The 25,774-nt window shown below is 45.2% G+C and overlaps 2 protein-coding genes and 40 non-coding genes across 44 annotated transcripts in view; all 42 read left to right on the top strand.

The window, feature by feature from the left end:
* cdk18 (cyclin dependent kinase 18) overlaps nt 1-5,821 on the top strand; it is a 33,124-nt gene extending 27,303 nt beyond the window's left edge. For both annotated transcript variants that reach the window (XM_068711886.1, XM_068711885.1), the window contains exons 15-16: nt 679-756; nt 1,496-5,821. In XM_068711886.1, coding sequence (XP_068567987.1) covers nt 679-756; nt 1,496-1,530 — 113 coding nt within the window. In that variant the 3' untranslated portion in view covers nt 1,531-5,821. The remainder of the gene's footprint in view (nt 1-678; nt 757-1,495) is intronic.
* Nucleotides 5,822-5,900: 79 nt separating this feature from the next.
* The window catches only part of mfsd4aa (major facilitator superfamily domain containing 4Aa), a 31,242-nt gene continuing 11,368 nt past the window's right edge, over nt 5,901-25,774 (top strand). Inside the window, exons 1-6 of one of the 2 annotated variants that reach the window (XM_068711883.1) lie at nt 5,901-7,228; nt 8,986-9,184; nt 9,533-9,793; nt 10,405-10,534; nt 10,656-10,771; nt 11,070-11,243. In XM_068711883.1, coding sequence (XP_068567984.1) covers nt 6,996-7,228; nt 8,986-9,184; nt 9,533-9,793; nt 10,405-10,534; nt 10,656-10,771; nt 11,070-11,243 — 1,113 coding nt within the window. In that variant the 5' untranslated portion in view covers nt 5,901-6,995. The remainder of the gene's footprint in view (nt 7,229-8,985; nt 9,185-9,532; nt 9,794-10,404; nt 10,535-10,655; nt 10,772-11,069; nt 11,244-25,774) is intronic. The other variant, XM_068711884.1, reaches the window with a different exon arrangement.
* trnaf-gaa (transfer RNA phenylalanine (anticodon GAA)) lies at nt 12,115-12,187 on the top strand. Its single transcript has one exon. It is a non-coding gene; the product is annotated as a tRNA-Phe (tRNA).
* On the top strand, nt 12,468-12,540 carry trnaf-gaa (transfer RNA phenylalanine (anticodon GAA)). Its single transcript has one exon. It is a non-coding gene; the product is annotated as a tRNA-Phe (tRNA).
* On the top strand, nt 12,814-12,886 carry trnaf-gaa (transfer RNA phenylalanine (anticodon GAA)). Its single transcript has one exon. It is a non-coding gene; the product is annotated as a tRNA-Phe (tRNA).
* On the top strand, nt 13,157-13,229 carry trnaf-gaa (transfer RNA phenylalanine (anticodon GAA)). Its single transcript has one exon. It is a non-coding gene; the product is annotated as a tRNA-Phe (tRNA).
* Nucleotides 13,500-13,572, top strand: trnaf-gaa (transfer RNA phenylalanine (anticodon GAA)). The gene has a single exon. It is a non-coding gene; the product is annotated as a tRNA-Phe (tRNA).
* Nucleotides 13,843-13,915, top strand: trnaf-gaa (transfer RNA phenylalanine (anticodon GAA)). The gene has a single exon. It is a non-coding gene; the product is annotated as a tRNA-Phe (tRNA).
* trnaf-gaa (transfer RNA phenylalanine (anticodon GAA)) lies at nt 14,186-14,258 on the top strand. Its single transcript has one exon. It is a non-coding gene; the product is annotated as a tRNA-Phe (tRNA).
* trnaf-gaa (transfer RNA phenylalanine (anticodon GAA)) lies at nt 14,529-14,601 on the top strand. Its single transcript has one exon. It is a non-coding gene; the product is annotated as a tRNA-Phe (tRNA).
* Nucleotides 14,872-14,944, top strand: trnaf-gaa (transfer RNA phenylalanine (anticodon GAA)). Its single transcript has one exon. It is a non-coding gene; the product is annotated as a tRNA-Phe (tRNA).
* On the top strand, nt 15,215-15,287 carry trnaf-gaa (transfer RNA phenylalanine (anticodon GAA)). Its single transcript has one exon. It is a non-coding gene; the product is annotated as a tRNA-Phe (tRNA).
* On the top strand, nt 15,558-15,630 carry trnaf-gaa (transfer RNA phenylalanine (anticodon GAA)). Its single transcript has one exon. It is a non-coding gene; the product is annotated as a tRNA-Phe (tRNA).
* Nucleotides 15,901-15,973, top strand: trnaf-gaa (transfer RNA phenylalanine (anticodon GAA)). Its single transcript has one exon. It is a non-coding gene; the product is annotated as a tRNA-Phe (tRNA).
* Nucleotides 16,244-16,316, top strand: trnaf-gaa (transfer RNA phenylalanine (anticodon GAA)). Its single transcript has one exon. It is a non-coding gene; the product is annotated as a tRNA-Phe (tRNA).
* Nucleotides 16,597-16,669, top strand: trnaf-gaa (transfer RNA phenylalanine (anticodon GAA)). Its single transcript has one exon. It is a non-coding gene; the product is annotated as a tRNA-Phe (tRNA).
* On the top strand, nt 16,940-17,012 carry trnaf-gaa (transfer RNA phenylalanine (anticodon GAA)). Its single transcript has one exon. It is a non-coding gene; the product is annotated as a tRNA-Phe (tRNA).
* On the top strand, nt 17,283-17,355 carry trnaf-gaa (transfer RNA phenylalanine (anticodon GAA)). The gene has a single exon. It is a non-coding gene; the product is annotated as a tRNA-Phe (tRNA).
* trnaf-gaa (transfer RNA phenylalanine (anticodon GAA)) lies at nt 17,626-17,698 on the top strand. Its single transcript has one exon. It is a non-coding gene; the product is annotated as a tRNA-Phe (tRNA).
* On the top strand, nt 17,969-18,041 carry trnaf-gaa (transfer RNA phenylalanine (anticodon GAA)). The gene has a single exon. It is a non-coding gene; the product is annotated as a tRNA-Phe (tRNA).
* Nucleotides 18,312-18,384, top strand: trnaf-gaa (transfer RNA phenylalanine (anticodon GAA)). Its single transcript has one exon. It is a non-coding gene; the product is annotated as a tRNA-Phe (tRNA).
* Nucleotides 18,655-18,727, top strand: trnaf-gaa (transfer RNA phenylalanine (anticodon GAA)). Its single transcript has one exon. It is a non-coding gene; the product is annotated as a tRNA-Phe (tRNA).
* trnaf-gaa (transfer RNA phenylalanine (anticodon GAA)) lies at nt 18,998-19,070 on the top strand. Its single transcript has one exon. It is a non-coding gene; the product is annotated as a tRNA-Phe (tRNA).
* Nucleotides 19,341-19,413, top strand: trnaf-gaa (transfer RNA phenylalanine (anticodon GAA)). The gene has a single exon. It is a non-coding gene; the product is annotated as a tRNA-Phe (tRNA).
* On the top strand, nt 19,684-19,756 carry trnaf-gaa (transfer RNA phenylalanine (anticodon GAA)). The gene has a single exon. It is a non-coding gene; the product is annotated as a tRNA-Phe (tRNA).
* Nucleotides 20,027-20,099, top strand: trnaf-gaa (transfer RNA phenylalanine (anticodon GAA)). The gene has a single exon. It is a non-coding gene; the product is annotated as a tRNA-Phe (tRNA).
* On the top strand, nt 20,370-20,442 carry trnaf-gaa (transfer RNA phenylalanine (anticodon GAA)). Its single transcript has one exon. It is a non-coding gene; the product is annotated as a tRNA-Phe (tRNA).
* trnaf-gaa (transfer RNA phenylalanine (anticodon GAA)) lies at nt 20,713-20,785 on the top strand. Its single transcript has one exon. It is a non-coding gene; the product is annotated as a tRNA-Phe (tRNA).
* Nucleotides 21,056-21,128, top strand: trnaf-gaa (transfer RNA phenylalanine (anticodon GAA)). Its single transcript has one exon. It is a non-coding gene; the product is annotated as a tRNA-Phe (tRNA).
* trnaf-gaa (transfer RNA phenylalanine (anticodon GAA)) lies at nt 21,399-21,471 on the top strand. The gene has a single exon. It is a non-coding gene; the product is annotated as a tRNA-Phe (tRNA).
* trnaf-gaa (transfer RNA phenylalanine (anticodon GAA)) lies at nt 21,742-21,814 on the top strand. The gene has a single exon. It is a non-coding gene; the product is annotated as a tRNA-Phe (tRNA).
* trnaf-gaa (transfer RNA phenylalanine (anticodon GAA)) lies at nt 22,085-22,157 on the top strand. The gene has a single exon. It is a non-coding gene; the product is annotated as a tRNA-Phe (tRNA).
* trnaf-gaa (transfer RNA phenylalanine (anticodon GAA)) lies at nt 22,428-22,500 on the top strand. The gene has a single exon. It is a non-coding gene; the product is annotated as a tRNA-Phe (tRNA).
* On the top strand, nt 22,771-22,843 carry trnaf-gaa (transfer RNA phenylalanine (anticodon GAA)). Its single transcript has one exon. It is a non-coding gene; the product is annotated as a tRNA-Phe (tRNA).
* trnaf-gaa (transfer RNA phenylalanine (anticodon GAA)) lies at nt 23,114-23,186 on the top strand. The gene has a single exon. It is a non-coding gene; the product is annotated as a tRNA-Phe (tRNA).
* trnaf-gaa (transfer RNA phenylalanine (anticodon GAA)) lies at nt 23,467-23,539 on the top strand. Its single transcript has one exon. It is a non-coding gene; the product is annotated as a tRNA-Phe (tRNA).
* On the top strand, nt 23,810-23,882 carry trnaf-gaa (transfer RNA phenylalanine (anticodon GAA)). Its single transcript has one exon. It is a non-coding gene; the product is annotated as a tRNA-Phe (tRNA).
* On the top strand, nt 24,153-24,225 carry trnaf-gaa (transfer RNA phenylalanine (anticodon GAA)). Its single transcript has one exon. It is a non-coding gene; the product is annotated as a tRNA-Phe (tRNA).
* On the top strand, nt 24,496-24,568 carry trnaf-gaa (transfer RNA phenylalanine (anticodon GAA)). Its single transcript has one exon. It is a non-coding gene; the product is annotated as a tRNA-Phe (tRNA).
* On the top strand, nt 24,838-24,910 carry trnaf-gaa (transfer RNA phenylalanine (anticodon GAA)). The gene has a single exon. It is a non-coding gene; the product is annotated as a tRNA-Phe (tRNA).
* On the top strand, nt 25,181-25,253 carry trnaf-gaa (transfer RNA phenylalanine (anticodon GAA)). The gene has a single exon. It is a non-coding gene; the product is annotated as a tRNA-Phe (tRNA).
* trnaf-gaa (transfer RNA phenylalanine (anticodon GAA)) lies at nt 25,524-25,596 on the top strand. The gene has a single exon. It is a non-coding gene; the product is annotated as a tRNA-Phe (tRNA).

Below are 25,774 nucleotides of genomic sequence, written 5' to 3'. Positions count from 1 at the left end.
AGGTACAGTGAGACACACAGCTGGATGACTCTATGATAGTAACAAATAAGCCAAAACACACGAGGAGAGGGAATGCACACGAGCTGACAGAATATTCCACATACTAACACTGCCCCCCCACCACTCCTCACAATATTCCACTAAATATATACAACAGCAATTACAACTACAATGACCCAAACTAACCAGAATGGAGCAGAGCACAAAAACAGTGACAATAAACTGACAGTGTGATGAGGACAGCTCGCTCAAGCGGCCAGAGACGAGACCAAACTGCAGCGAGAGGCGGACAAATGGCAAAAAAAAATAATAATGAGCAAACTGCAACTAAAGGCAGCGCAACAAAATAGGAAATAACTAAATAACTAGAGGCAGGCTAATAAGGCAACATCTATCGAGGCAGGACAAAAGTCTTGTCTGACACCCCCCCCCTCCCAAAAACCAGTAAAACAGCCAGGAACATCTCCAAGCCTGATACTTTGACATGTCTGACACACAACCCCAAGAACAAACCTGGAGACGTGATGAGATAAACCTGTGAACAACCTTCTCCAGATCAAGGAATGACACAATTGATTTTAGTGATATGACATAAATTGGTACAAACAGGATTGGGAAACCTAATTTACGTGAAGGTACTGTCTTTTTTTTTTTTCTTCTGTCCCCTCTTTGTTTTAGCTGCTTCAGTGTTTTCCCTCAGAGAGCTCCAGCTCCAGAAGGACCCCGGCCACCGCAGCTCAGTGTTTCAGCCTCTAGGTAAGCTTCCTGCCACGACACGGCATGACCTTACTGCAAGCCACCGTTATTGCAACCGTAACTGTAATGTTCTGCGCATACACTGGGTACAGCGTTAGACTGGGTAATGAGAACGTGGTGCACAAAATGCATCACGGGTGCATGCTACGCATTCACATCTGTTTTTCCGTATGTCATCATAGTCGATAGTTTCATACTACACATGATAAGCCTGAGAGAAAAAAGGTTTTGAGATCTTGAATGATAATTACGGGATACAAACGTTGTAAGTGTGCTGAACTGTCTGGGATGTAGCAGATTTAAAAGCAGCTCTGTTTCGTTCCGGACCACAACATCTGAAATGTTGACGAGTCTGCGGATGTTCTTTGCTAATTAGCAACGCTCTGCGAGAAGCTGGCATGCTGACTTTGTTTACTGTGACACGACACCACAGATCAGAGTCTCAGGGGAACGGAAAAGAGTTGTCTCAATGCAAATTACTACCACTCTAATATCCCTTCATACACCTAATAATATAAAGCTATGTCTTTATTTTCACCTGGTTAGGCTCATGTAAAGCTTTAACACCTGACCAATAAAAATGACTTTGGGGGGGGGGGGGGGGGGGGAGGTATTTTAAGATGGAAGCATGAGTCACTGCTTTCCAGGAGAATATATCGTATTATGTGTTTCTATCGGTGCCTGTTAACACTGAGTAATCATCATTTCAGTGTTTGAACTCAAATTTGCCCCTCTGCAGGTCGAGGAAAGAACCGAAGGCAAAGCATCTTCTAGAAGTCACAGGGCAGGATCAGCGCCGGGAAGCCGCCTTCTTCAGACCACAGCACAGAGGCCAACACAGCTCAGCACATTCGCAAGCATGCTCACCTGCATGTCCACACACACTCATGTGCACTCACTCATTTCCAAGGCAGCTGACCATGGAGACACACATGGTTTCTGGAAATCTACTTGTACTGCATTTGACTGAGCTGAGATACACTCTCCCTCCACACACATAGCCTACAGTACATATTTGCACAATCCGCGACGCCGAACACGCTGCCGTTACTTAGTTGCACACACCAGAGATTTATTCGTCCTGCTGACCCACACACATGCATTTCAGCCCCAGATCTCAACGATTAGGGCCCTAAATAAAGCCGCTCTGCGTACACACACACACACATATACGCAAGCTTGTGTAATTCCCATCCAGTGCACACCCAGGGCTCTAGCCATTCAACGTAGCGACCACATCTGGAACCATCGTCCAGTCTCAGTTGTACAGACAGAAGGGTTGTGGTGCAAGTGGAGGTCAGTTCAGTTAAAAGTGAAGACTAATGGGGTCAGTTTGTTTCCAAAATTTGCTAAATGCTTGTCATACTAAACTTTAGGCTTGTTTCTACACAACCCAATTACCGGAGAAATATGTTGGCGCTGCACGTTTCTACAAACTAGAGGATATGTTGAACGTCGACATTTTGAGACCAAAAATACATTTCATAAATTTGTTTCATATCAGCCTCATATCACGCTTGCAGAAACGCATAATGCCACGTTGTGAAATGATTGGTTAGGTGTAGACAACAAAACTACTTGGTTAAGGACAGAAAAAGATCATCGGTTAAAATAACAATGTAGCGACGTAACAACGAAACGTAACAACAAAACGTAACAACGTAACCTAACAATGTAATGACATAATGTAACGACGCAATGTACTGATGTAATGTAACAACGTAACGTAACAACCTATTTACGTAACGTAACAACGTAACGTAACGACGTAACGTAACGACATAACGTAACGACATAACGTAACGGCATAGCGTAGCGGCATAGCGTAACGACATAGCGTAACGACATAACGTAACGACATAGCGTAACGACATAACGTAACGACATAACGTAACGACATAACGTAACGTCATAACGTAACAATGTAACGTAATGACGTAACGTAACGATGTAACGTAACGACGTAACAACATAAGCACCGTAAAGAAATAATGACCGCCCTTAGCAGACTTTGTTACGTAACTTTTCTTAGCAACCGTTACAACGTTACGTAACAAGTGTAAAGTCAACGTTTACTTTTGGTTTCACACAGGACACAGTGTTCTCCTGAATGAAAGTATTGTGATTGTAATGTAGTAATAACATAACAACGTAACGAGGTAATGTAACAATGTAAAATAAAGAAACTTAGCGACGTAACAACATAACTACCGTAAATAAATAACATCCGCCCTCAGCAGATGTTCTTACGTAACTTTGCTTGTTATTCTAGCTCGATATACTGACTGATATTCTTCATTTGCTGCACGTTGCTCGCTGTACTTTGTTGCTTGCTCTGACTGTATGCAAAAACATCCACATTCAACATATCTGTGGTTTGCAAACACATTCACACCAACACATTTTCCTGGCGATTGGGCTGCTACGCCAAAATATAACTTACACTCTCTGATTTGGGTTTAACATCCAGTGACCTTTCCGAATTGTAACATTTCAAAAGCACTCATCCAAATTCAAGACCAGAAACCATTCTACTATTCAATACACCATTAATTGCATTTATGTCAATTTTATTTCCTAACATCAAAATCTGGGGATTCAAAGCCATGTCAGAATTTCCAGCAATTATGGAAGAGAAATGTTGAAGATTTAATTTATTATTTTGCTCCAGAATAAGTCAAATTTAAACATATTAAATCTAGAAATAGCAGTTTGTAAAGGGCCTCAGAGTTACCCCAGGTGGCTGAAATATACTGAAAGAACCTGGCAATAGTAGCTAAGGCCTTCCATGCTAACAAGCACTTGCTTAATAACAAAGAGTGTGTTAGCTATGAATGAGCTAACAGGATAACTAAGCAGCTAAATGTTACCATGAGGCTTCCAGCCCCTGAAACGGTTGAATAATAAAGTGTCAACCTCATACAGTACGTTAGCTAATGCATCATATATGGCGCTAATGACGGCTAGCAACCAGGATATGCCAGCTAGCTAAGATGCTAACGTAATTTAAACAATTCAAAGAATTTATCTGTGATGAACTGATCATTTCCCTGTCAAAGACCAATATGGCAGCTATGGGGGCGTCATGTCACCCGGCAGTCTTGAAGTTGTATATACACAAGCACTACGAACACTGAAGTAGTAGCACACTGTACATTGGACATTGAACCTACCATGACCTTCATCACGGATACAAAGCGTTGTAAAATGACAGACTTGCCTTGCTACAGCGCCCCCATGGTTCAACTCAGTGTGGCGTTGTGTTCCATACAGTGTTAGGAGCTGACATTCACTCCAGTTTTTGAAGTTGCCTTAGTAAACTGTGCATGAATTTTTTGGCTTTGTGAAGACTCTATATTTGACCTAGTGTAGCCAATGAGGCATTTGCTTTGTGTGTGTAAAGTACTCACCATGAGTGTGTGTATTTCTTAGTCTCCTATTTGCACAAACCAGAAGTGTCCTCTGCTCCCTTCCCTTTGTGTCTTACCTCATATGGTTTCAAAATATGATCGAACCAAAACCCCGAAACCCTAGAAACAGTAAACTGGGAAAGTATGTCTTACAAGTACTTTCTAGTAGCACATTCCTCTCAGCAGTACTCACCGCTACCCCTTATATTTTGCACAGCTCCATTGCGAGGGAGCGTCTTTTGGCTGTAGGACCATAATAGGCAGTGATCAACATGTGAAGTTATCGCTCGATGTGTCCAATGCCCCGACAGAAGTCCGATGCCTGGCGCTCCCCAACCAGTCAGTCAGACCTGAGGAAGACTTTCGGAGGAGAGGCGAACTGTCTTGAAGAAATCTGCTGCAAGTCTCCAGTTGCCTTTTGATTTAGCACTTCTAGATTGATTGGATCCACAGATTAGTACATCAAGTACGAGCAAATGAATGATGCTTTGAGACTGTTCGGGGAAGACAGAGGTAGAGATCCTAACTAGTAATCTAAGGTGAAGTCCTCTCTACATTATGTTAGGCTGCTTGGGCAGAAGCCCCGGCAGCCTTTTGCGTTGTGTCTTTGACGCAGACGGTTTGCATGTGGGAAACGTTTTAACACGTGGTCAACGGTCAGGGTTAGGTGTAGGAAATAAAAATATTAACGTTGTGAAACGGACGCGTTGAGGTGAAACGGTCAGGGTTAGGGTTATGCAACAAAACTACTTGGCTAGGGTTAGAAATGTCTGTTACGTAACTTAAGATTCAGACGTAACATCTAGTGAACACAACATTGTTTCACACTGGACACCAACACAAAAAGTCCTGTCCTGTCTCATACAGACGCTAAAGTCCGGCTTAATGATATCAAGACTACGAGGCCTACTGACCAAGTGGCGGTGTTTGATGCCTTGGGATTTAAGACCAGGCAGGCGGAGTAACCAGAGTTGGGTTGACCCTCAAAAGCAGAGTGTGTTTAAATTAAGCTTTGAAGCCCTGAAGCACTCCAGAGCCGTGTTTGTGCAGGTCAGGGGAGGATGTGTTCCTGTACGAGTGAAGAGACGCCATGCCTGAACGATTTTTTTCTACCTCTAAAAGTGACTAAAGCTGATGGAAGAATCACATTGTGACCATCCGAACCTCTGTTCACCTGTCAGTGAGTGGAAGCAGAGGCGAAGGCAACGGGAAGAGACATTTAGGAAGAACCTCAGAGGGACGTTTAGCTGTGGACGTTACATTTCCAACCTCCCCCTTCCTTCCCTCAGTGGCAGAAGTATTACTGTGTGTTTAGTTGTGGTAAATGACGCTATTTTAAATACTGGAATGAAAAAGAAATAATATATATATAGATATATATATATATATGTGTATTTTAACAGATGTTTTTCTCAGTGAGTTTTATGCCGTAAAAAAAGATAAAAGACTGTATTTAAGATTAAATAAAGAAAAAAAACCTGCAGATGTCTAAATGTTTTATAAAAGATAAGTTTAGATTTTGTATAATATGTGATATTTTGTGTGATTTGTCTACACTGTTACGAAATGAGAAATTGAATGTAATGTGACTGATATAACTGATTGAATAATTGATTCATTAATGAATAAATAAACTATTGAAATTCGGGCACACACTTGCCTGGTCGATGCGTTTTCTTTTCAGCTTCTGATGGAGATAATCACGGTGGTAGGATGGAGTTCATGAAGGATACAGTACAACGGCAGATGTACAGTGCCATAGATGGACACAAGATGGTGCTGTCGGTCAACTGCGCGTCAGTACAGGATCATCTCACTTTAGTTTTTAATATCGATGCACAGCTGGTGATTCGAGTCCGCCGTCATTATTAAACTAGAGCCAAGTGGCTTTTAAATACACAGTTTGAATCGGTGGACATCTTTTAAAAAGAAACGTTTACTGAAGACAATACATGATGCGTTCAGGTGCAGTTCAGGCCTTCACGTCGATTAAGAAGCTTTGTGGGTGTAGTCAAACTAAATGTGTTTGGTAAAAATGCTTTTTTTTTTCAAGTTAATATGAAATAAAATGTAGGTTTTTATCGCTTCCATACTTTCGGAAATATATCAAAAGTAAAATTTGAACTCTATGAAACCTTATGAAGCTCAAGATTTCCAAAAGTATCTCCTCTTACAATTTAAACTCTCCAAGCTCCACTATAGCAGAGCTCAGCTAACTTGCTTTAATATCCTAAAATCATCTGTTTCTTCCTGGATGATCCCTCATTTTTGGCTTTTGTATCAAGTTCCATCAGTTACCATAACCATCTATAAATACGGTAATATAAGCACAATTTTGAGCTGCTTGTACTTTACTTGAGTTATTCCATTTCACTTATTTTGCAAACAAAACATGTGATCAATTTATAAAATATGAAAGATACACATTGTTACAGATCGCCCTTTTCATTGAAACGTATGCTTTTTATTTAAATAACTGAAAATATGAATAACTTAAATATAATTTCATGGTTTACAGACAACTTGTCTCTGCATGATGTGTCAATAAAGTTATGTCGATATAAAGACAACCTGTACTTTTAACACATTGTTGGAGTACTTGGACTTCACGCAGCATCCTGATCCTGATCTGAAAACAGTCGGACAGTGGGCGGTACCTTCGGGACGTCAGCCAATCAGCGCCGCGTCCGTCAAAAGAACAGCTGGCCCCGGACTGAGGCGCTCACGAGACTCTCTCTCTCTCTCTCTCTCTCTCTCTCTCTCTCTCTCTCTCTCTCTCTCTCTCTCCGTCGGCAGTTGGTGTCGTTCCGCCTCTGATAAAGGACCGACATGACGCTGCTGGACGCGCGGATCTGGTCGCTGTTCAAGCGCCACTGGCGGCAAACTCTCACCTACTGGAGCGCGTTCTTCAGCTTCGGCCTGTGCATCGCCTTCCTGGGACCCACCGTCCTGGACCTGAGGTGTCAGACCCAGTCCACGCTGCAGCAGATCACCTGGGTCTTCTTCTCGCAGCAGTTCTTCCTGCTGGTGGGCAGCGGCCTGGGAGGACTCTTCAAGAAGACGTGAGTGGGACGTCCTGCGTTCTCCACCGTTTACTGATCTAATGGATTGTAATATTCCCATAGTATTCCTATTCAGACTAAGTGTGTGTGTGTGTGTGTGTGTGTGTGTGTGTGTGTGTGTGTGTGTGTGTGTGTGTGGTACTAAACAGGGACTTTGTAGTTGTGATAGTACGTCTAACAGCTCAACACACATAACATTCTTTAATCACCTTGATGGGCTTCATGACTTATCCTCATTTCATGAGAAATGAAAGAGAGACCCCAGCCGGCTAAATATGAATATTTTCAATATGCTCTTATCTGTGATTGTTGTTAAATAATAATAAGTCCATTTGGATTTCTGCTATTAGAGTTTGATACCAGATGGTTTCCAACGGGGAGTAACAGGAGAGCAGATATATATATATATATATTGTATACGGTATATGTGTCCATACACAGCATAGCATACAAGACATAAACTATCTTCTTATTCTGGTGTAATAACAATTCTCTACGGTCATTTCTTTCAAGCCCAGTTTGTGGCAAAGACACTTCAATAACTTTTTTTAGTTTTAATATATATTTAAAGAGCAAAAATAGGTTGATTTAGCAATTATCTGTGTTATTTGTTGCACACAAAGCGATGGTGTCTGTGGCACACCAAGCAATGAGGAAGTGAAGCCAAAGTCAACAAAGAACGGAGTGAGAGAATAACACAGTTTAACAGCCGTGACCTTCAGGGTGAACCCTGGGTCTGATTGACACGCTGTGTGGGCTTGAAGTATTTCAACGACCACTTTGAGCCTTTTTCACTTTGAGTTAGACTGTATTCTGGATTTGACTGGCAAATCCACAACATTCAAATGATTCGCTGGTTGCTCCAGGTCTGTGCCTCAGGACCCAGTCAAACCGCTAACGTGTGAGGGTGTGTGAAGAGGACAGGGACACGGGTGAGGACAGCTTCTTCTGCCTTCAACATGCTCTGTTAGATAGACTAACTGGACTCTCAGGAGAGAAGAATCATCTCCTTATTCTGGCCCTGAATTTAAAAAAAACATCTTAGTTTAGCATGTTAGCATGCTAACAATTGCTAATAAGCAATAAACACGACTTGGACTCTCACCTGGGGGGCAGTCTAAGGCTGTTGAGACATAATCACTCAAGATGAAATCTAATGGTGGCTCTCGAAGAGAAGCTAGAAACCAGGATGAATCATCTGAGGACCATGAATGTCTGTACCAAACGTTGTGTCAGTCTGCTCTGTCCAGTAGATGTTAAGACATTTCACGGGATAATTCAAAAACACTGAGGTGCCGGAGGTGCTCGAGGAAAGGCCGGACCGAGTCTGTAGGGTTCATTCTCTGGCGATAATGAATGTGTGTACAACATCTCTAGCTGTTGAGATGTTGTGTTGTGGACCAGCAGACCTCTGGTGGTCACTGCCCCTGACTACATCCTCACGCTTCATGTTTTTGCGCCCTCATATCAGCGGGCTCTGGGTGAAATGTCCCGCACAGACTCAAAGTTATCTGGGACAAGGTCAAGAGGAGAAGGGAAAGTTGGCATGAAAGGAGAAGATAGTGTGGAGGTGTGGTAAATATGAGATAATGGGGCAGCAGACCATGAAGGTGACTTAACTGCAGCGACAATAACAAGCTGGAAAGTCCCTGTTGTAGTCAGCCTGGTGTGAGTTACGGTGTTGGAAAACGTAATCACTGACAACAAGCTTCATAAGAATGTGGTTTGTTTCGTCCTCTCCTTTTTGTCTCCTCCAGACTCCCGTCCTCTCTCCTAGCCCTCTTCTCCTGCACCCTCGTCATCTCGCTGGTGTTTGCCTTCATACCGCTGTGCGACCATGTGCTGCTGCTCTCTGTCGCCATGGCGATTGCCGGCTTGGCCATGGGCGTGATTGACACGATCGCCAACCTCCAGCTGGTGAAGCTGTACCAGAAGGACTCCGCCGTCTTCCTGCAGGTCAGCGACGGCTGTGAACGCACAGTGTGTGTGTGTGTGTGTGTGTGTGTGTGTGTGTGGGGGGGGGGGTTCTCAAACCAACATCTGGAGGTCCAGATTATGACCATGGGCTCCAGGCTTAAGTCAGTCATTCACAGCAAAGTATTTTGCAACAAAGTGTTAAATATGAAGACCTTCTTCAATATTATGTTAATTAGTTGTGGTACCCTGAAATGTGGGGTCTATGTATAAAAGTGGTTGTAATTCTATTCCCCTAATGTCTGCACTAAAAGCACACACTAATTGTTTTATTTCAAATCCATGGTGTCACTGTCCAAACACGATAATGAAGCCGTCTCGTTCCCGCAGGCCTTGCATTTCTTCATAGGCCTGGGAGCTCTGGTCAGCCCCCTGGTGGCCGATCCTTTTCTGGCGGAGGACTGCTGCGTCCTGGGCGCCAACTGGACCGCCAACTCGTCCTCGTCCTCGTCCTCAGACCTACAGCACCTCCGCAGCAGCCTGGCCGGCCACGGAGCGGCGCTAGGCAACGTCTCCCAGTATCCTCTGCACACCGAGGGCGTGGTCGTCACCCGCGTGTCGTACGCTTTCTGGATCATGGCTCTCATCAACGTGAGTTCCTGTCAGTACTACATGTGTCATGTGACTGATGACACAGAAATATGCTAGTATAAGTGTACGTTTGACGTGTGACGATGTGAAGCCAGGTGTAGCTGCGTGATTTGACTCAGAGTAAAGATTACTCGAGTTTCTTTCTGCTGAGAATCACCAATGGTTTCTCTGTCCAGTTTTGCAGGTTTTGCATCTAATGAACGATTTCAGTTTGTCAAACTAGGGACACAGCCGATCCTAATGTCTCACACACAGACGGCTTCTTGGAACGTGAAATGTCTTAACAATGCTGCTGCTCTTCAGAGCCGCTCAGCATGTCTTATTTTTCAGTTTTGTTATTCTTTTTGAGCATTTTTTTTTGGGCCTGGATATTGCCGCTCAGATAAAGCGTTAAGCTCTCGCCTCAGTAGAAACAACCTCCTCTGTTTGAACTGGATCTGTTTCAAGCAGAGGACGAGATAAGACGGCGTGGATTCTGCGTTTATGAGGGGGAGGGTCACAATTTGAATCAGCTGACAGGAAGTGTTGACTGTTTTAACTTGGTTAACAATTTGCCTCTTTGTGTGTGTGTGTGTGTGTGTGTGTGTGTGTGTGTGTGTGTGTCCTGGCAGCTCCCAGTACCAGCAGCAGTGCTGGCTTTGATGTACCACGAGAGACTGCTGCCTTGCTTCAACTACAGTCCACATCTGATCGACAGAGACTCTCTGTCCAGCGGCAGCCCCACCGGTGACGGTGGTCAAGGTAATGTGTGTGTGTGTGTGTGTGTGTGTGTGTGTGTGTGTGTGTGTGTGTGTGTGTGTGTGTGTTTGTGATCCACCACATCCCAATGAAAAGACCCACCTCAGCATCCCTCTCTGTCCAGGTCATGGGAGTCTGTTTGGTTGCTGTAACCCTGCCAAACTCCGGGGTCGTCCCGCTTCTTTCTTCGTCCTCCACGCAGTGGGTGGGGCCATCCTCTTCATCACTGATGGCATTATAGTGAGACTTCCAGCCTACACAACACACATAATAAACACACATAACGCCATAGCAGGGCGTGCTGTGGGCGCGTAGATACCGTGTGAGGTCAAAGGGTGCACGGTGGTGTTCTCCAAACAAGAGGTGAGTGGTTTTTTTGGTGGTTCGGCTGCTGATTTGGCACATTTAGTTGGAATAGCGCTCGATTGCTGCAATTTGAAAGCCAACAAACTGCGCTCCTCCGACTCTCTGGCCCACACCGTCAGACTTGAGAACCTCTGCTCTGTGCCAACCTCCTGCTGTGTTCGTTGTGCTGCAGGGCTCCTACGCCGGCTTCGTCTACACCTACGCGGTGTCCCCTCCCCTGCTGATGGGTCACAAGACAGCTGGCTGTCTGGACAGTACATTCTGGGCCTCCATCACAGTAGGACGACTGGCTTTCATCTACCTATCCTACAGATACACATCACCCAGGCTGCTCACCGTCAGTCTGGTATGAACATCTACTTAAAGAACAAATCCACCCTAAAGTCAATACGCCAGTTGATGTCACAGTGCAGAACGAATAGAGCTCAGAAGGTGAGCAGGAGGTGAATGAATTGTGTGTCACATGCAAAAGAGCTGATGCACAGCTGGTGTATGATAGTTCTAACCAAATATTTGAACTGGGTGGGAGTGAACATCCCAGGAAGATTAAGGAGTCTTAACAGGATCTTTAGGCCAAACTACTCTTCTTTGAAATGCTCAACACTTGATCTCGACACTGTAAGAGCAACCGTCCAGCATCCTCTACTGAGTTTTCGGTCTTTGAATACATCGACAGGTAAATGTGGTTGTAGGCTTGCGTCCACTAGATTCCAGCAACAACTGTGACAGAGCTCTGCCCTCTAGTGGTCTGAACGTTGAAGTGTACCTTTGGATGATGGAATGAACAGAGGGAGCTTTACTGCGACTGGTTGCTTTGAGAATGTCAATGTGTCTTTCGTTTGCTGAGAGCAACATTTCAGAACACACAAGTGCATAGAAATCATGACATTTCAGAGGGCGTATTTTAGAAGCCAGACAAGCTACATGAATGCTATCAGTGTTATGTTAATAGAATGTCAGCAGTCTCACTCTGATAGGTTGAGAAAGTAGAAATAAGGACAAAGTGTGCTCTTGTTGCTGCTGTAGCTGCCAATCCTGAGGTTGAGGCCTGTATGGAGACTTCAGTGTTGGATTGCTTTGAATTGTAAGCTGGAGCTAAGCGACAGTGCAAGAGCCTGTTGAAGGTCCATGGAAAGTTGCTTTTCCCTTCATTTTCCGGCAACGTTTTCCAGATGCTTTGTATTTCCTCTTATCACCACTTCTGGCAGCATTTCTGTGCCGAAATAGCTCAGTTGGGAGAGCGTTAGACTGAAGATCTAAATGTCCCTGGTTCGATCCCGGGTTTCGGCAGCTGGTGGTTGTGTTTTGGGGACAAATTGCCTTGAGGTTTGGAATTGCTGACTCTCAGCAATCTGATGTGATTCAGTAGCTTAACATATGTGCTCACACTGAGGTTGAGGCCTGTATTGAGACTTCAGTGTTGGATTGCTTTGAATTGTAAGCTGGAGCTAAGCGACAGTGCAAGAGCCTGTTGAAGGTCCATGGAAAGTTGCTTTTCCCTTCATTTTCCGGCAACGTTTTCCAGATGCTTTGTATTTCCATTTATCACCACTCCAGGTAGCATTTCTGTGCTGAAATAGCTCAGTTGGGAGAGCGTTAGACTGAAGATCTAAATGTCCCTGGTTCGATCCGGGGTTTCGGCAGCTGGTGGTTGTGTTTTGGGGACAAATTGCCTTGAGGTTTGGAATTGCTGACTCTCAGCAATCTGATGTGATTCAGTAGCTTAACATATGTGCTCACACTGAGGTTGAGGCCTGTATTGAGACTTCAGTGTTGAAATGTAAGCTGGAGCTAAGCGACAGTGCAAGAGCCTGTTGGAGGTCCATGGAAAGTTGCTTTTCCCTTCATTTTCCGGCAACGTTTTCCAGATGCTTTTTTTTATTTTCTCTTATCACCACTCCTGGCAACATTTCTGTGCCGAAATAGCTCAGTTGGGAGAGTGTTAGACTGAAAATCTAAATGTCCCTGGTTCGATCCTGGGTTTCGGCAGCTGAAGGTTGTATTTTGGGGACAAATTGCCTTGAGGTTTGGAGTTGCTGACTCTCAGCAATCTGATGTGATTCAGTAGCGTAACATATGTGCTCACACTGAGGTTGAGGCCTGTATGGGGACTTCAGTGATAAATTGTAAGCTGGAGCTAAGCGACAGTGCAAGAGCCTGTTGAAGCTTCATGGAAAGTTGCTTTTTCCTTCATTTTCCGGCAACGTTTTCCAGATGCTTTGTATTTCCTCTTATCACCACTCCTGGCAGCATTTCTGTGCCGAAATAGCTCAGTTGGGAGAGCGTTAGACTGAAGATCTAAATGTCCCTGGTTCGATCCCGGGTTTTGGCAGCTGGTGGTTGTGTTTTGGGGACAAATTGCCTTGAGGTTTGGAATTGCTGACTCTCAACAATCTGATGTGATTCAGTAGCTTAACATATGTGCTCACACTGAGGTTGAGGCCTGTATTGAGACTTCAGTGTTGAAATGTAAGCTGGAGCTAAGCGACAGTGCAAGAGCCTTTTGAAGCTCCATGGAAAGTTGCTTTTCCCTTCATTTTCCGGCAACGTTTTCCAGATGCTTTGTATTTCCTCTTATCACCACTCCTGGCAACATTTCTGTGCCGAAATAGCTCAGTTGGGAGAGCGTTAGACTGAAGATCTAAATGTCCCTGGTTCGATCCCGGGTTTCGGCAGCTGGTGGTTGTGTTTTGGGGACAAATTGCCTTGAGGTTTGGAGCTGCTGACTCTCAGCAATCTGATGTGATTCAGTAGCTTAACATATGTGCTCACACTGAGGTTGAGGCCTGTATGGGGACTTCACTGTTGAATTGTAAGCTGGAGCTAAGCGACAGTGCAAGAGCCTGTTGAAGCTTCATGGAAAGTTGCTTTTCTCTTCATTTTCCGGCAATGTTTTCCAGATGCTTTGTATTTCCTCTTATCACCACTCCTGGCAGCATTTCTGTGCCGAAATAGCTCAGTTGGGAGAGCGTTAGACTGAAGATCTAAATGTCGCTGGTTCGATCCCGGGTTTCGGCAGCTGAAGGTTGTGTTTTGGGGACAAATTGCCTTGAGGTTTGGAGTTGCTGACTCTCAGCAATCTGATGTGATTCAGTAGCGTAACATATGTGCTCACACTGAGGTTGAGGCCTGTATGGGGACTTCAGTGTTGAATTGTAAGCTGGAGCTAAGCGACAGTGCAAGAACCTGTTGAAGCTTCATGGAAAGTTGCTTTTCCCTTCATTTTCCGGCAACGTTTTCCAGATGCTTTGTATTTCCTCTTATCACCACTCCTGGCAGCATTTCTGTGCCGAAATAGCTCAGTTGGGAGAGCGTTAGACTGAAGATCTAAATGTCCCTGGTTCGATCCCGGGTTTCGGCAGCTGGTGGTTGTGTTTTGGGGACAAATTGCCTTGAGGTTTGGAATTGCTGACTCTCAACAATCTGATGTGATTCAGTAGCTTAACATATGTGCTCACACTGAGGTTGAGGCCTGTATTGAGACTTCAGTGTTGAAATGTAAGCTGGAGCTAAGCGACAGTGCAAGAGTCTGTTGAAGCTTCATGGAAAGTTGCTTTTCCCTTCATTTTCCGGCGACGTTTTCCAGATGCTTTGTATTTCCTCTTATCACCACTCCTGGCAGCATTTCTGTGCCGAAATAGCTCAGTTGGGAGAGCGTTAGACTGAAGATCTAAATGTCCCTGGTTCGATCCCGGGTTTCGGCAGATGAAGGTTGTGTTTTGGGGACAAATTGCCTTGAGGTTTGGAATTGCTAACTCTCAGCAATCTGATGTGATTCAGTAGCTTAACATATGTCCTCACACTGAGGTTGAGGCCTGTATTGAGACTTCAGTGTTGAAATGTAAGCTGGAGCCAAGCGACAGTGCAAGAGCCTGTTGAAGCTTCATGGAAAGTTGCTTTTCCCTTCATTTTCCGGCAACGTTTTCCAGATGCTTTGTATTTCGTCTTATCACCACTCCTGGCAGCATTTCTGTGCCGAAATAGCTCAGTTGGGAAAGCGTTAGACTGAAGATCTAAATGTCGCTGGTTCGATCCTGGGTTTCGGCAGATGAAGGTTGTGTTTTGGGGACAAATTGCCTTGAGGTTTGGAATTGCTGACTCTCAGCAATCTGATGTGATTCAGTAGCTTAACATATGTGCTCACACTGAGGTTGAGGCCTGTATTGAGACTTCAGTGTTGAAATGTAAGCTGGAGCCAAGCGACAGTGCAAGAGCCTGTTGAAGCTTCATGGAAAGTTGCTTTTCCCTTCATTTTCCGGCAACGTTTTCCAGATGCTTTGTATTTTCTCTTATCATCACTCCTGGCAGCATTTCTGTGCTGAAATAGCTCAGTTGGGAGAGCGTTAGACTGAAGATCTAAATGTCCCTGGTTCGATCCCGGGTTTCGGCAGCTGGTGGTTGTGTTTTGGGGACAAATTGCCTTGAGGTTTGGAATTGCTGACTCTCAGCAATCTGATGTGATTCAGTAGCGTAACATATGTGCTCACACTGAGGTTGAGGCCTGTATGGGGACTTCAGTGATAAATTGTAAGCTGGAGCTAAGCGACAGTGCAAGAGCCTGTTGAAGCTTCATGGAAAGTTGCTTTTTCCTTCATTTTCCGGCAACGTTTTCCAGATGCTTTGTATTTCCTCTTATCACCACTCCTGGCAGCATTTCTGTGCCGAAATAGCTCAGTTGGGAGAGCGTTAGACTGAAGATCTAAATGTCCCTGGTTCGATCCCGGGTTTCGGCAGCTGGTGGTTGTGTTTTGGGGACAAATTGCCTTGAGGTTTGGAATTGCTGACTCTCAACAATCTGATGTGATTCAGTAGCTTAACATATGTGCTCACACTGAGGTTGAGGCCTGTATGGAGACTTCAGTGTTGAAATGTAAGCTGGAGCTAAGCGACAGTGCAAGAGCCTGTTGAAGCTTTATGGAAAGTTGCTTTTCCCTTCATTTTCCGGCAACGTTTTCCAGATGCTTTGTATTTCCTCTTATCACCACTCCTGGCAGCATTTCTGTGCCGAAATAGCTCAGTTGGGAGAGCGTTAGACTGAAGATCTAAATGTCGCTGGTTCGATCCCGGGTTTCGGCAGCTGAAGGTTGTGTTTTGGGGACAAATTGCCTTGAGGTTTGGAGTTGCTGACTCTCAGCAATCTGATGTGATTCAGTAGCGTAACATATGTGCTCACACTGAGGTTGAGGCCTGTATTGAGACTTCAGTGTTGAAATGTAAGCTGGAGCTAAGCGACAGTGCAAGAGCCTGTTGAAGCTTCATGGAAAGTTGCTTTTCCCTACATTTTCCGGCGACGTTTTCCAGATGCTTTGTATTTCCTCTTATCACCACTCCAGGCGGCATTTCTGTGCCGAAATAGCTCAGTTGGGAGAGCGTTAGACTGAAGATCTAAATGTCCCTGGTTCGATCCTGGGTTTCGGCAGATGAAGGTTGTGTTTTGGGGACAAATTGCCTTGAGGTTTGGAATTGCTGACTCTCAGCAATCTGATGTGATTCAGTAGCTTAACATATGTGCTCACACTGAGGTTGAGGCCTGTATTGAGACTTCAGTGTTGGATTGCTTTGAATTGTAAGCTGGAGCTAAGCGACAGTGCAAGAGCCTGTTGAAGGTCCATGGAAAGTTGCTTTTCCCTTCATTTTCCGGCAACGTTTTCCAGATGCTTTGTATTTCCATTTATCACCACTCCAGGTAGCATTTCTGTGCTGAAATAGCTCAGTTGGGAGAGCATTAGACTGAAGATCTAAATGTCCCTGGTTCGATCCGGGGTTTCGGCAGCTGGTGGTTGTGTTTTGGGGACAAATTGCCTTGAGGTTTGGAGTTGCTGACTCTCAGCAATCTGATGTGATTCAGTAGCTTAACATATGTGCTCACACTGAGGTTGAGGCCTGTATGGGGACTTCAGTGTTGAATTGTAAGCTGGAGCTAAGCGACAGTGCAAGAGCCTGTTGAAGGTCCATGGAAAGTTGCTTTTCCCTTCATTTTCCGGCAACGTTTTCCAGATGCTTTGTATTTCCATTTATCACCACTCCAGGCAGCATTTCTGTGCCGAAATAGCTCAGTTGGGAGAGCGTTAGACTGAAGATCTAAATGTCCCTTGTTCGATCCCGGGTTTCGGCAGACGAAGGTTGTGTTTTGGGGACAAATTGCCTTGAGGTTTGGAATTGCTGACTCTCAGCAATCTGATGTGATTCAGTAGCTTAACATATGTGCTCACACTGAGGTTGAGGCCTGTATGGAGACTTCAGTGTTGAAATGTAAGCTGGAGCTAAGCGACAGTGCAAGAGCCTGTTGAAGCTTTATGGAAAGTTGCTTTTCCCTTCATTTTCCGGCAACGTTTTCCAGATGCTTTGTATTTCCTCTTATCACCACTCCTGGCAGCATTTCTGTGCCGAAATAGCTCAGTTGGGAGAGCGTTAGACTGAAGATCTAAATGTCGCTGGTTCGATCCCGGGTTTCGGCAGCTGAAGGTTGTGTTTTGGGGACAAATTGCCTTGAGGTTTGGAGTTGCTGACTCTCAGCAATCTGATGTGATTCAGTAGCGTAACATATGTGCTCACACTGAGGTTGAGGCCTGTATTGAGACTTCAGTGTTGAAATGTAAGCTGGAGCTAAGCGACAGTGCAAGAGCCTGTTGAAGCTTCATGGAAAGTTGCTTTTCCCTTCATTTTCCGGCGACGTTTTCCAGATGCTTTGTATTTCCTCTTATCACCACTCCAGGCGGCATTTCTGTGCCGAAATAGCTCAGTTGGGAGAGCGTTAGACTGAAGATCTAAATGTCCCTGGTTCGATCCTGGGTTTTGGCAGATGAAGGTTGTGTTTTGGGGACAAATTGCCTTGAGGTTTGGAATTGCTGACTCTCAGCAATCTGATGTGATTCAGTAGCTTAACATATGTGCTCACACTGAGGTTGAGGCCTGTATTGAGACTTCAGTGTTGAAATGTAAGCTGGAGCCAAGCGACAGTGCAAGAGCCTGTTGAAGCTTCATGGAAAGTTGCTTTTCCCTTCATTTTCCGGCAACGTTTTCCAGATGCTTTGTATTTTCTCTTATCATCACTCCTGGCAGCATTTCTGTGCCGAAATAGCTCAGTTGGGAGAGCGTTAGACTGAAGATCTAAATGTCCCTGGTTCGATCCCGGGTTTCGGCAGCTGGTGGTTGTGTTTTGGGGACAAATTGCCTTGAGGTTTGGAATTGCTGACTCTCAACAATCTGATGTGATTCAGTAGCTTAACATATGTGCTCACACTGAGGTTGAGGCCTGTATTGAGACTTCAGTGTTGAAATGTAAGCTGGAGCCAAGCGACAGTGCAAGAGCCTGTTGAAGCTTCATGGAAAGTTGCTTTTCCCTTCATTTTCCGGCAACGTTTTCCAGATGCTTTGTATTTCGTCTTATCACCACTCCTGGCAGCATTTCTGTGCCGAAATAGCTCAGTTGGGAGAGCGTTAGACTGAAGATCTAAATGTCCCTGGTTCGATCCCGGGTTTTGGCAGCTGGTGGTTGTGTTTTGGGGACAAATTGCCTTGAGGTTTGGAATTGCTGACTCTCAACAATCTGATGTGATTCAGTAGCTTAACATATGTGCTCACACTGAGGTTGAGGCCTGTATTGAGACTTCAGTGTTGAAATGTAAGCTGGAGCTAAGCGACAGTGCAAGAGCCTTTTGAAGCTCCATGGAAAGTTGCTTTTCCCTTCATTTTCCGGCAACGTTTTCCAGATGCTTTGTATTTCCTCTTATCACCACTCCTGGCAACATTTCTGTGCCGAAATAGCTCAGTTGGGAGAGCGTTAGACTGAAGATCTAAATGTCCCTGGTTCGATCCCGGGTTTCGGCAGCTGGTGGTTGTGTTTTGGGGACAAATTGCCTTGAGGTTTGGAGCTGCTGACTCTCAGCAATCTGATGTGATTCAGTAGCTTAACATATGTGCTCACACTGAGGTTGAGGCCTGTATGGGGACTTCACTGTTGAATTGTAAGCTGGAGCTAAGCGACAGTGCAAGAGCCTGTTGAAGCTTCATGGAAAGTTGCTTTTCTCTTCATTTTCCGGCAATGTTTTCCAGATGCTTTGTATTTCCTCTTATCACCACTCCTGGCAGCATTTCTGTGCCGAAATAGCTCAGTTGGGAGAGCGTTAGACTGAAGATCTAAATGTCGCTGGTTCGATCCCGGGTTTCGGCAGCTGAAGGTTGTGTTTTGGGGACAAATTGCCTTGAGGTTTGGAGTTGCTGACTCTCAGCAATCTGATGTGATTCAGTAGCGTAACATATGTGCTCACACTGAGGTTGAGGCCTGTATGGGGACTTCAGTGTTGAATTGTAAGCTGGAGCTAAGCGACAGTGCAAGAACCTGTTGAAGCTTCATGGAAAGTTGCTTTTCCCTTCATTTTCCGGCGACGTTTTCCAGATGCTTTGTATTTCCTCTTATCACCACTCCAGGCGGCATTTCTGTGCCGAAATAGCTCAGTTGGGAGAGCGTTAGACTGAAGATCTAAATGTCCCTGGTTCGATCCTGGGTTTCGGCAGATGAAGGTTGTGTTTTGGGGACAAATTGCCTTGAGGTTTGGAATTGCTGACTCTCAGCAATCTGATGTGATTCAGTAGCTTAACATATGTGCTCACACTGAGGTTGAGGCCTGTATTGAGACTTCAGTGTTGAAATGTAAGCTGGAGCCAAGCGACAGTGCAAGAGCCTGTTGAAGCTTCATGGAAAGTTGCTTTTCCCTTCATTTTCCGGCAACGTTTTCCAGATGCTTTGTATTTTCTCTTATCATCACTCCTGGCAGCATTTCTGTGCCGAAATAGCTCAGTTGGGAGAGCGTTAGACTGAAGATCTAAATGTCCCTGGTTCGATCCCGGGTTTCGGCAGCTGGTGGTTGTGTTTTGGGGACAAATTGCCTTGAGGTTTGGAATTGCTGACTCTCAACAATCTGATGTGATTCAGTAGCTTAACATATGTGCTCACACTGAGGTTGAGGCCTGTATTGAGACTTCAGTGTTGAAATGTAAGCTGGAGCCAAGCGACAGTGCAAGAGCCTGTTGAAGCTTCATGGAAAGTTGCTTTTCCCTTCATTTTCCGGCAACGTTTTCCAGATGCTTTGTATTTCGTCTTATCACCACTCCTGGCAGCATTTCTGTGCCGAAATAGCTCAGTTGGGAGAGCGTTAGACTGAAGATCTAAATGTCCCTGGTTCGATCCCGGGTTTTGGCAGCTGGTGGTTGTGTTTTGGGGACAAATTGCCTTGAGGTTTGGAATTGCTGACTCTCAACAATCTGATGTGATTCAGTAGCTTAACATATGTGCTCACACTGAGGTTGAGGCCTGTATTGAGACTTCAGTGTTGAAATGTAAGCTGGAGCTAAGCGACAGTGCAAGAGCCTTTTGAAGCTCCATGGAAAGTTGCTTTTCCCTTCATTTTCCGGCAACGTTTTCCAGATGCTTTGTATTTCCTCTTATCACCACTCCTGGCAACATTTCTGTGCCGAAATAGCTCAGTTGGGAGAGCGTTAGACTGAAGATCTAAATGTCCCTGGTTCGATCCCGGGTTTCGGCAGCTGGTGGTTGTGTTTTGGGGACAAATTGCCTTGAGGTTTGGAGCTGCTGACTCTCAGCAATCTGATGTGATTCAGTAGCTTAACATATGTGCTCACACTGAGGTTGAGGCCTGTATGGGGACTTCACTGTTGAATTGTAAGCTGGAGCTAAGCGACAGTGCAAGAGCCTGTTGAAGCTTCATGGAAAGTTGCTTTTCTCTTCATTTTCCGGCAATGTTTTCCAGATGCTTTGTATTTCCTCTTATCACCACTCCTGGCAGCATTTCTGTGCCGAAATAGCTCAGTTGGGAGAGCGTTAGACTGAAGATCTAAATGTCGCTGGTTCGATCCCGGGTTTCGGCAGCTGAAGGTTGTGTTTTGGGGACAAATTGCCTTGAGGTTTGGAGTTGCTGACTCTCAGCAATCTGATGTGATTCAGTAGCGTAACATATGTGCTCACACTGAGGTTGAGGCCTGTATGGGGACTTCAGTGTTGAATTGTAAGCTGGAGCTAAGCGACAGTGCAAGAACCTGTTGAAGCTTCATGGAAAGTTGCTTTTCCCTTCATTTTCCGGCAACGTTTTCCAGATGCTTTGTATTTCCTCTTATCACCACTCCTGGCAGCATTTCTGTGCCGAAATAGCTCAGTTGGGAGAGCGTTAGACTGAAGATCTAAATGTCCCTGGTTCGATCCCGGGTTTCGGCAGCTGGTGGTTGTGTTTTGGGGACAAATTGCCTTGAGGTTTGGAATTGCTGACTCTCAACAATCTGATGTGATTCAGTAGCTTAACATATGTGCTCACACTGAGGTTGAGGCCTGTATTGAGACTTCAGTGTTGAAATGTAAGCTGGAGCTAAGCGACAGTGCAAGAGTCTGTTGAAGCTTCATGGAAAGTTGCTTTTCCCTTCATTTTCCGGCGACGTTTTCCAGATGCTTTGTATTTCCTCTTATCACCACTCCTGGCAGCATTTCTGTGCCGAAATAGCTCAGTTGGGAGAGCGTTAGACTGAAGATCTAAATGTCCCTGGTTCGATCCCGGGTTTCGGCAGATGAAGGTTGTGTTTTGGGGACAAATTGCCTTGAGGTTTGGAATTGCTAACTCTCAGCAATCTGATGTGATTCAGTAGCTTAACATATGTCCTCACACTGAGGTTGAGGCCTGTATTGAGACTTCAGTGTTGAAATGTAAGCTGGAGCCAAGCGACAGTGCAAGAGCCTGTTGAAGCTTCATGGAAAGTTGCTTTTCCCTTCATTTTCCGGCAACGTTTTCCAGATGCTTTGTATTTCGTCTTATCACCACTCCTGGCAGCATTTCTGTGCCGAAATAGCTCAGTTGGGAAAGCGTTAGACTGAAGATCTAAATGTCGCTGGTTCGATCCTGGGTTTCGGCAGATGAAGGTTGTGTTTTGGGGACAAATTGCCTTGAGGTTTGGAATTGCTGACTCTCAGCAATCTGATGTGATTCAGTAGCTTAACATATGTGCTCACACTGAGGTTGAGGCCTGTATTGAGACTTCAGTGTTGAAATGTAAGCTGGAGCCAAGCGACAGTGCAAGAGCCTGTTGAAGCTTCATGGAAAGTTGCTTTTCCCTTCATTTTCCGGCAACGTTTTCCAGATGCTTTGTATTTTCTCTTATCATCACTCCTGGCAGCATTTCTGTGCTGAAATAGCTCAGTTGGGAGAGCGTTAGACTGAAGATCTAAATGTCCCTGGTTCGATCCCGGGTTTCGGCAGCTGGTGGTTGTGTTTTGGGGACAAATTGCCTTGAGGTTTGGAATTGCTGACTCTCAGCAATCTGATGTGATTCAGTAGCGTAACATATGTGCTCACACTGAGGTTGAGGCCTGTATGGGGACTTCAGTGATAAATTGTAAGCTGGAGCTAAGCGACAGTGCAAGAGCCTGTTGAAGCTTCATGGAAAGTTGCTTTTTCCTTCATTTTCCGGCAACGTTTTCCAGATGCTTTGTATTTCCTCTTATCACCACTCCTGGCAGCATTTCTGTGCCGAAATAGCTCAGTTGGGAGAGCGTTAGACTGAAGATCTAAATGTCCCTGGTTCGATCCCGGGTTTCGGCAGCTGGTGGTTGTGTTTTGGGGACAAATTGCCTTGAGGTTTGGAATTGCTGACTCTCAACAATCTGATGTGATTCAGTAGCTTAACATATGTGCTCACACTGAGGTTGAGGCCTGTATGGAGACTTCAGTGTTGAAATGTAAGCTGGAGCTAAGCGACAGTGCAAGAGCCTGTTGAAGCTTTATGGAAAGTTGCTTTTCCCTTCATTTTCCGGCAACGTTTTCCAGATGCTTTGTATTTCCTCTTATCACCACTCCTGGCAGCATTTCTGTGCCGAAATAGCTCAGTTGGGAGAGCGTTAGACTGAAGATCTAAATGTCGCTGGTTCGATCCCGGGTTTCGGCAGCTGAAGGTTGTGTTTTGGGGACAAATTGCCTTGAGGTTTGGAGTTGCTGACTCTCAGCAATCTGATGTGATTCAGTAGCGTAACATATGTGCTCACACTGAGGTTGAGGCCTGTATTGAGACTTCAGTGTTGAAATGTAAGCTGGAGCTAAGCGACAGTGCAAGAGCCTGTTGAAGCTTCATGGAAAGTTGCTTTTCCCTACATTTTCCGGCGACGTTTTCCAGATGCTTTGTATTTCCTCTTATCACCACTCCAGGCGGCATTTCTGTGCCGAAATAGCTCAGTTGGGAGAGCGTTAGACTGAAGATCTAAATGTCCCTGGTTCGATCCTGGGTTTCGGCAGATGAAGGTTGTGTTTTGGGGACAAATTGCCTTGAGGTTTGGAATTGCTGACTCTCAGCAATCTGATGTGATTCAGTAGCTTAACATATGTGCTCACACTGAGGTTGAGGCCTGTATTGAGACTTCAGTGTTGGATTGCTTTGAATTGTAAGCTGGAGCTAAGCGACAGTGCAAGAGCCTGTTGAAGGTCCATGGAAAGTTGCTTTTCCCTTCATTTTCCGGCAACGTTTTCCAGATGCTTTGTATTTCCATTTATCACCACTCCAGGTAGCATTTCTGTGCTGAAATAGCTCAGTTGGGAGAGCATTAGACTGAAGATCTAAATGTCCCTGGTTCGATCCGGGGTTTCGGCAGCTGGTGGTTGTGTTTTGGGGACAAATTGCCTTGAGGTTTGGAGTTGCTGACTCTCAGCAATCTGATGTGATTCAGTAGCTTAACATATGTGCTCACACTGAGGTTGAGGCCTGTATGGGGACTTCAGTGTTGAATTGTAAGCTGGAGCTAAGCGACAGTGCAAGAGCCTGTTGAAGGTCCATGGAAAGTTGCTTTTCCCTTCATTTTCCGGCAACGTTTTCCAGATGCTTTGTATTTCCATTTATCACCACTCCAGGCAGCATTTCTGTGCCGAAATAGCTCAGTTGGGAGAGCGTTAGACTGAAGATCTAAATGTCCCTTGTTCGATCCCGGGTTTCGGCAGACGAAGGTTGTGTTTTGGGGACAAATTGCCTTGAGGTTTGGAATTGCTGACTCTCAGCAATCTGATGTGATTCAGTAGCTTAACATATGTGCTCACACTGAGGTTGAGGCCTGTATGGAGACTTCAGTGTTGAAATGTAAGCTGGAGCTAAGCGACAGTGCAAGAGCCTGTTGAAGCTTTATGGAAAGTTGCTTTTCCCTTCATTTTCCGGCAACGTTTTCCAGATGCTTTGTATTTCCTCTTATCACCACTCCTGGCAGCATTTCTGTGCCGAAATAGCTCAGTTGGGAGAGCGTTAGACTGAAGATCTAAATGTCGCTGGTTCGATCCCGGGTTTCGGCAGCTGAAGGTTGTGTTTTGGGGACAAATTGCCTTGAGGTTTGGAGTTGCTGACTCTCAGCAATCTGATGTGATTCAGTAGCGTAACATATGTGCTCACACTGAGGTTGAGGCCTGTATTGAGACTTCAGTGTTGAAATGTAAGCTGGAGCTAAGCGACAGTGCAAGAGCCTGTTGAAGCTTCATGGAAAGTTGCTTTTCCCTTCATTTTCCGGCGACGTTTTCCAGATGCTTTGTATTTCCTCTTATCACCACTCCAGGCGGCATTTCTGTGCCGAAATAGCTCAGTTGGGAGAGCGTTAGACTGAAGATCTAAATGTCCCTGGTTCGATCCTGGGTTTCGGCAGATGAAGGTTGTGTTTTGGGGACAAATTGCCTTGAGGTTTGGAATTGCTGACTCTCAGCAATCTGATGTGATTCAGTAGCTTAACATATGTGCTCACACTGAGGTTGAGGCCTGTATTGAGACTTCAGTGTTGAAATGTAAGCTGGAGCCAAGCGACAGTGCAAGAGCCTGTTGAAGCTTCATGGAAAGTTGCTTTTCCCTTCATTTTCGGCGACGTTTTCCAGATGCTTTGTATTTCCTCTTATCACCACTCCAGGCGGCATTTCTGTGCCGAAATAGCTCAGTTGGGAGAGCGTTAGACTGAAGATCTAAATGTCCCTGGTTCGATCCTGGGTTTCGGCAGATGAAGGTTGTGTTTTGGGGACAAATTGCCTTGAGGTTTGGAATTGCTGACTCTCAGCAATCTGATGTGATTCAGTAGCTTAACATATGTGCTCACACTGAGGTTGAGGCCTGTATTGAGACTTCAGTGTTGAAATGTAAGCTGGAGCCAAGCGACAGTGCAAGAGCCTGTTGAAGCTTCATGGAAAGTTGCTTTTCCCTTCATTTTCCGGCAACGTTTTCCAGATGCTTTGTATTTTCTCTTATCATCACACCTGGCAGCATTTCTGTGCCGAAATAGCTCAGTTGGGAGAGCGTTAGACTGAAGATCTAAATGTCCCTGGTTCGATCCCGGGTTTCGGCAGCTGGTGGTTGTGTTTTGGGGACAAATTGCCTTGAGGTTTGGAATTGCTGACTCTCAACAATCTGATGTGATTCAGTAGCTTAACATATGTGCTCACACTGAGGTTGAGGCCTGTATTGAGACTTCAGTGTTGAATTGTAAGCTGGAGCTCAGCGACAGTGCAAGAACCTGTTGAAGCTTCATGGAAAGTTGCTTTTCCCTTCATTTTCCGGCAACGTTTTCCAGATGCTTTGTATTTCCTCTTATCACCACTCCTGGCAGCATTTCTGTGCCGAAATAGCTCAGTTGGGAGAGCGTTAGACTGAAGATCTAAATGTCCCTGGTTCGATCCCGGGTTTCGGCAGATGAAGGTTGTGTTTTGGGGACAAATTGCCTTGAGGTTTGGAATTGCTGACTCTCAGCAATCTGATGTGATTCAGTAGCTTAACATATGTGCTCACACTGAGGTTGAGGCCTGTATTGAGACTTCAGTGTTGAAATGTAAGCTGGAGCCAAGCGACAGTGCAAGAGCCTGTTGAAGC

This window comes from Cebidichthys violaceus, unplaced genomic scaffold (genome assembly GCF_023349555.1).
Source record: "Cebidichthys violaceus isolate CVI_PGR_0920_01 unplaced genomic scaffold, fCebVio1.0.p SCAF_17, whole genome shotgun sequence".
NCBI lineage: Eukaryota > Metazoa > Chordata > Actinopteri > Perciformes > Stichaeidae > Cebidichthys > Cebidichthys violaceus.
This window is presented reverse-complemented; position numbering and strand designations above follow the sequence as displayed.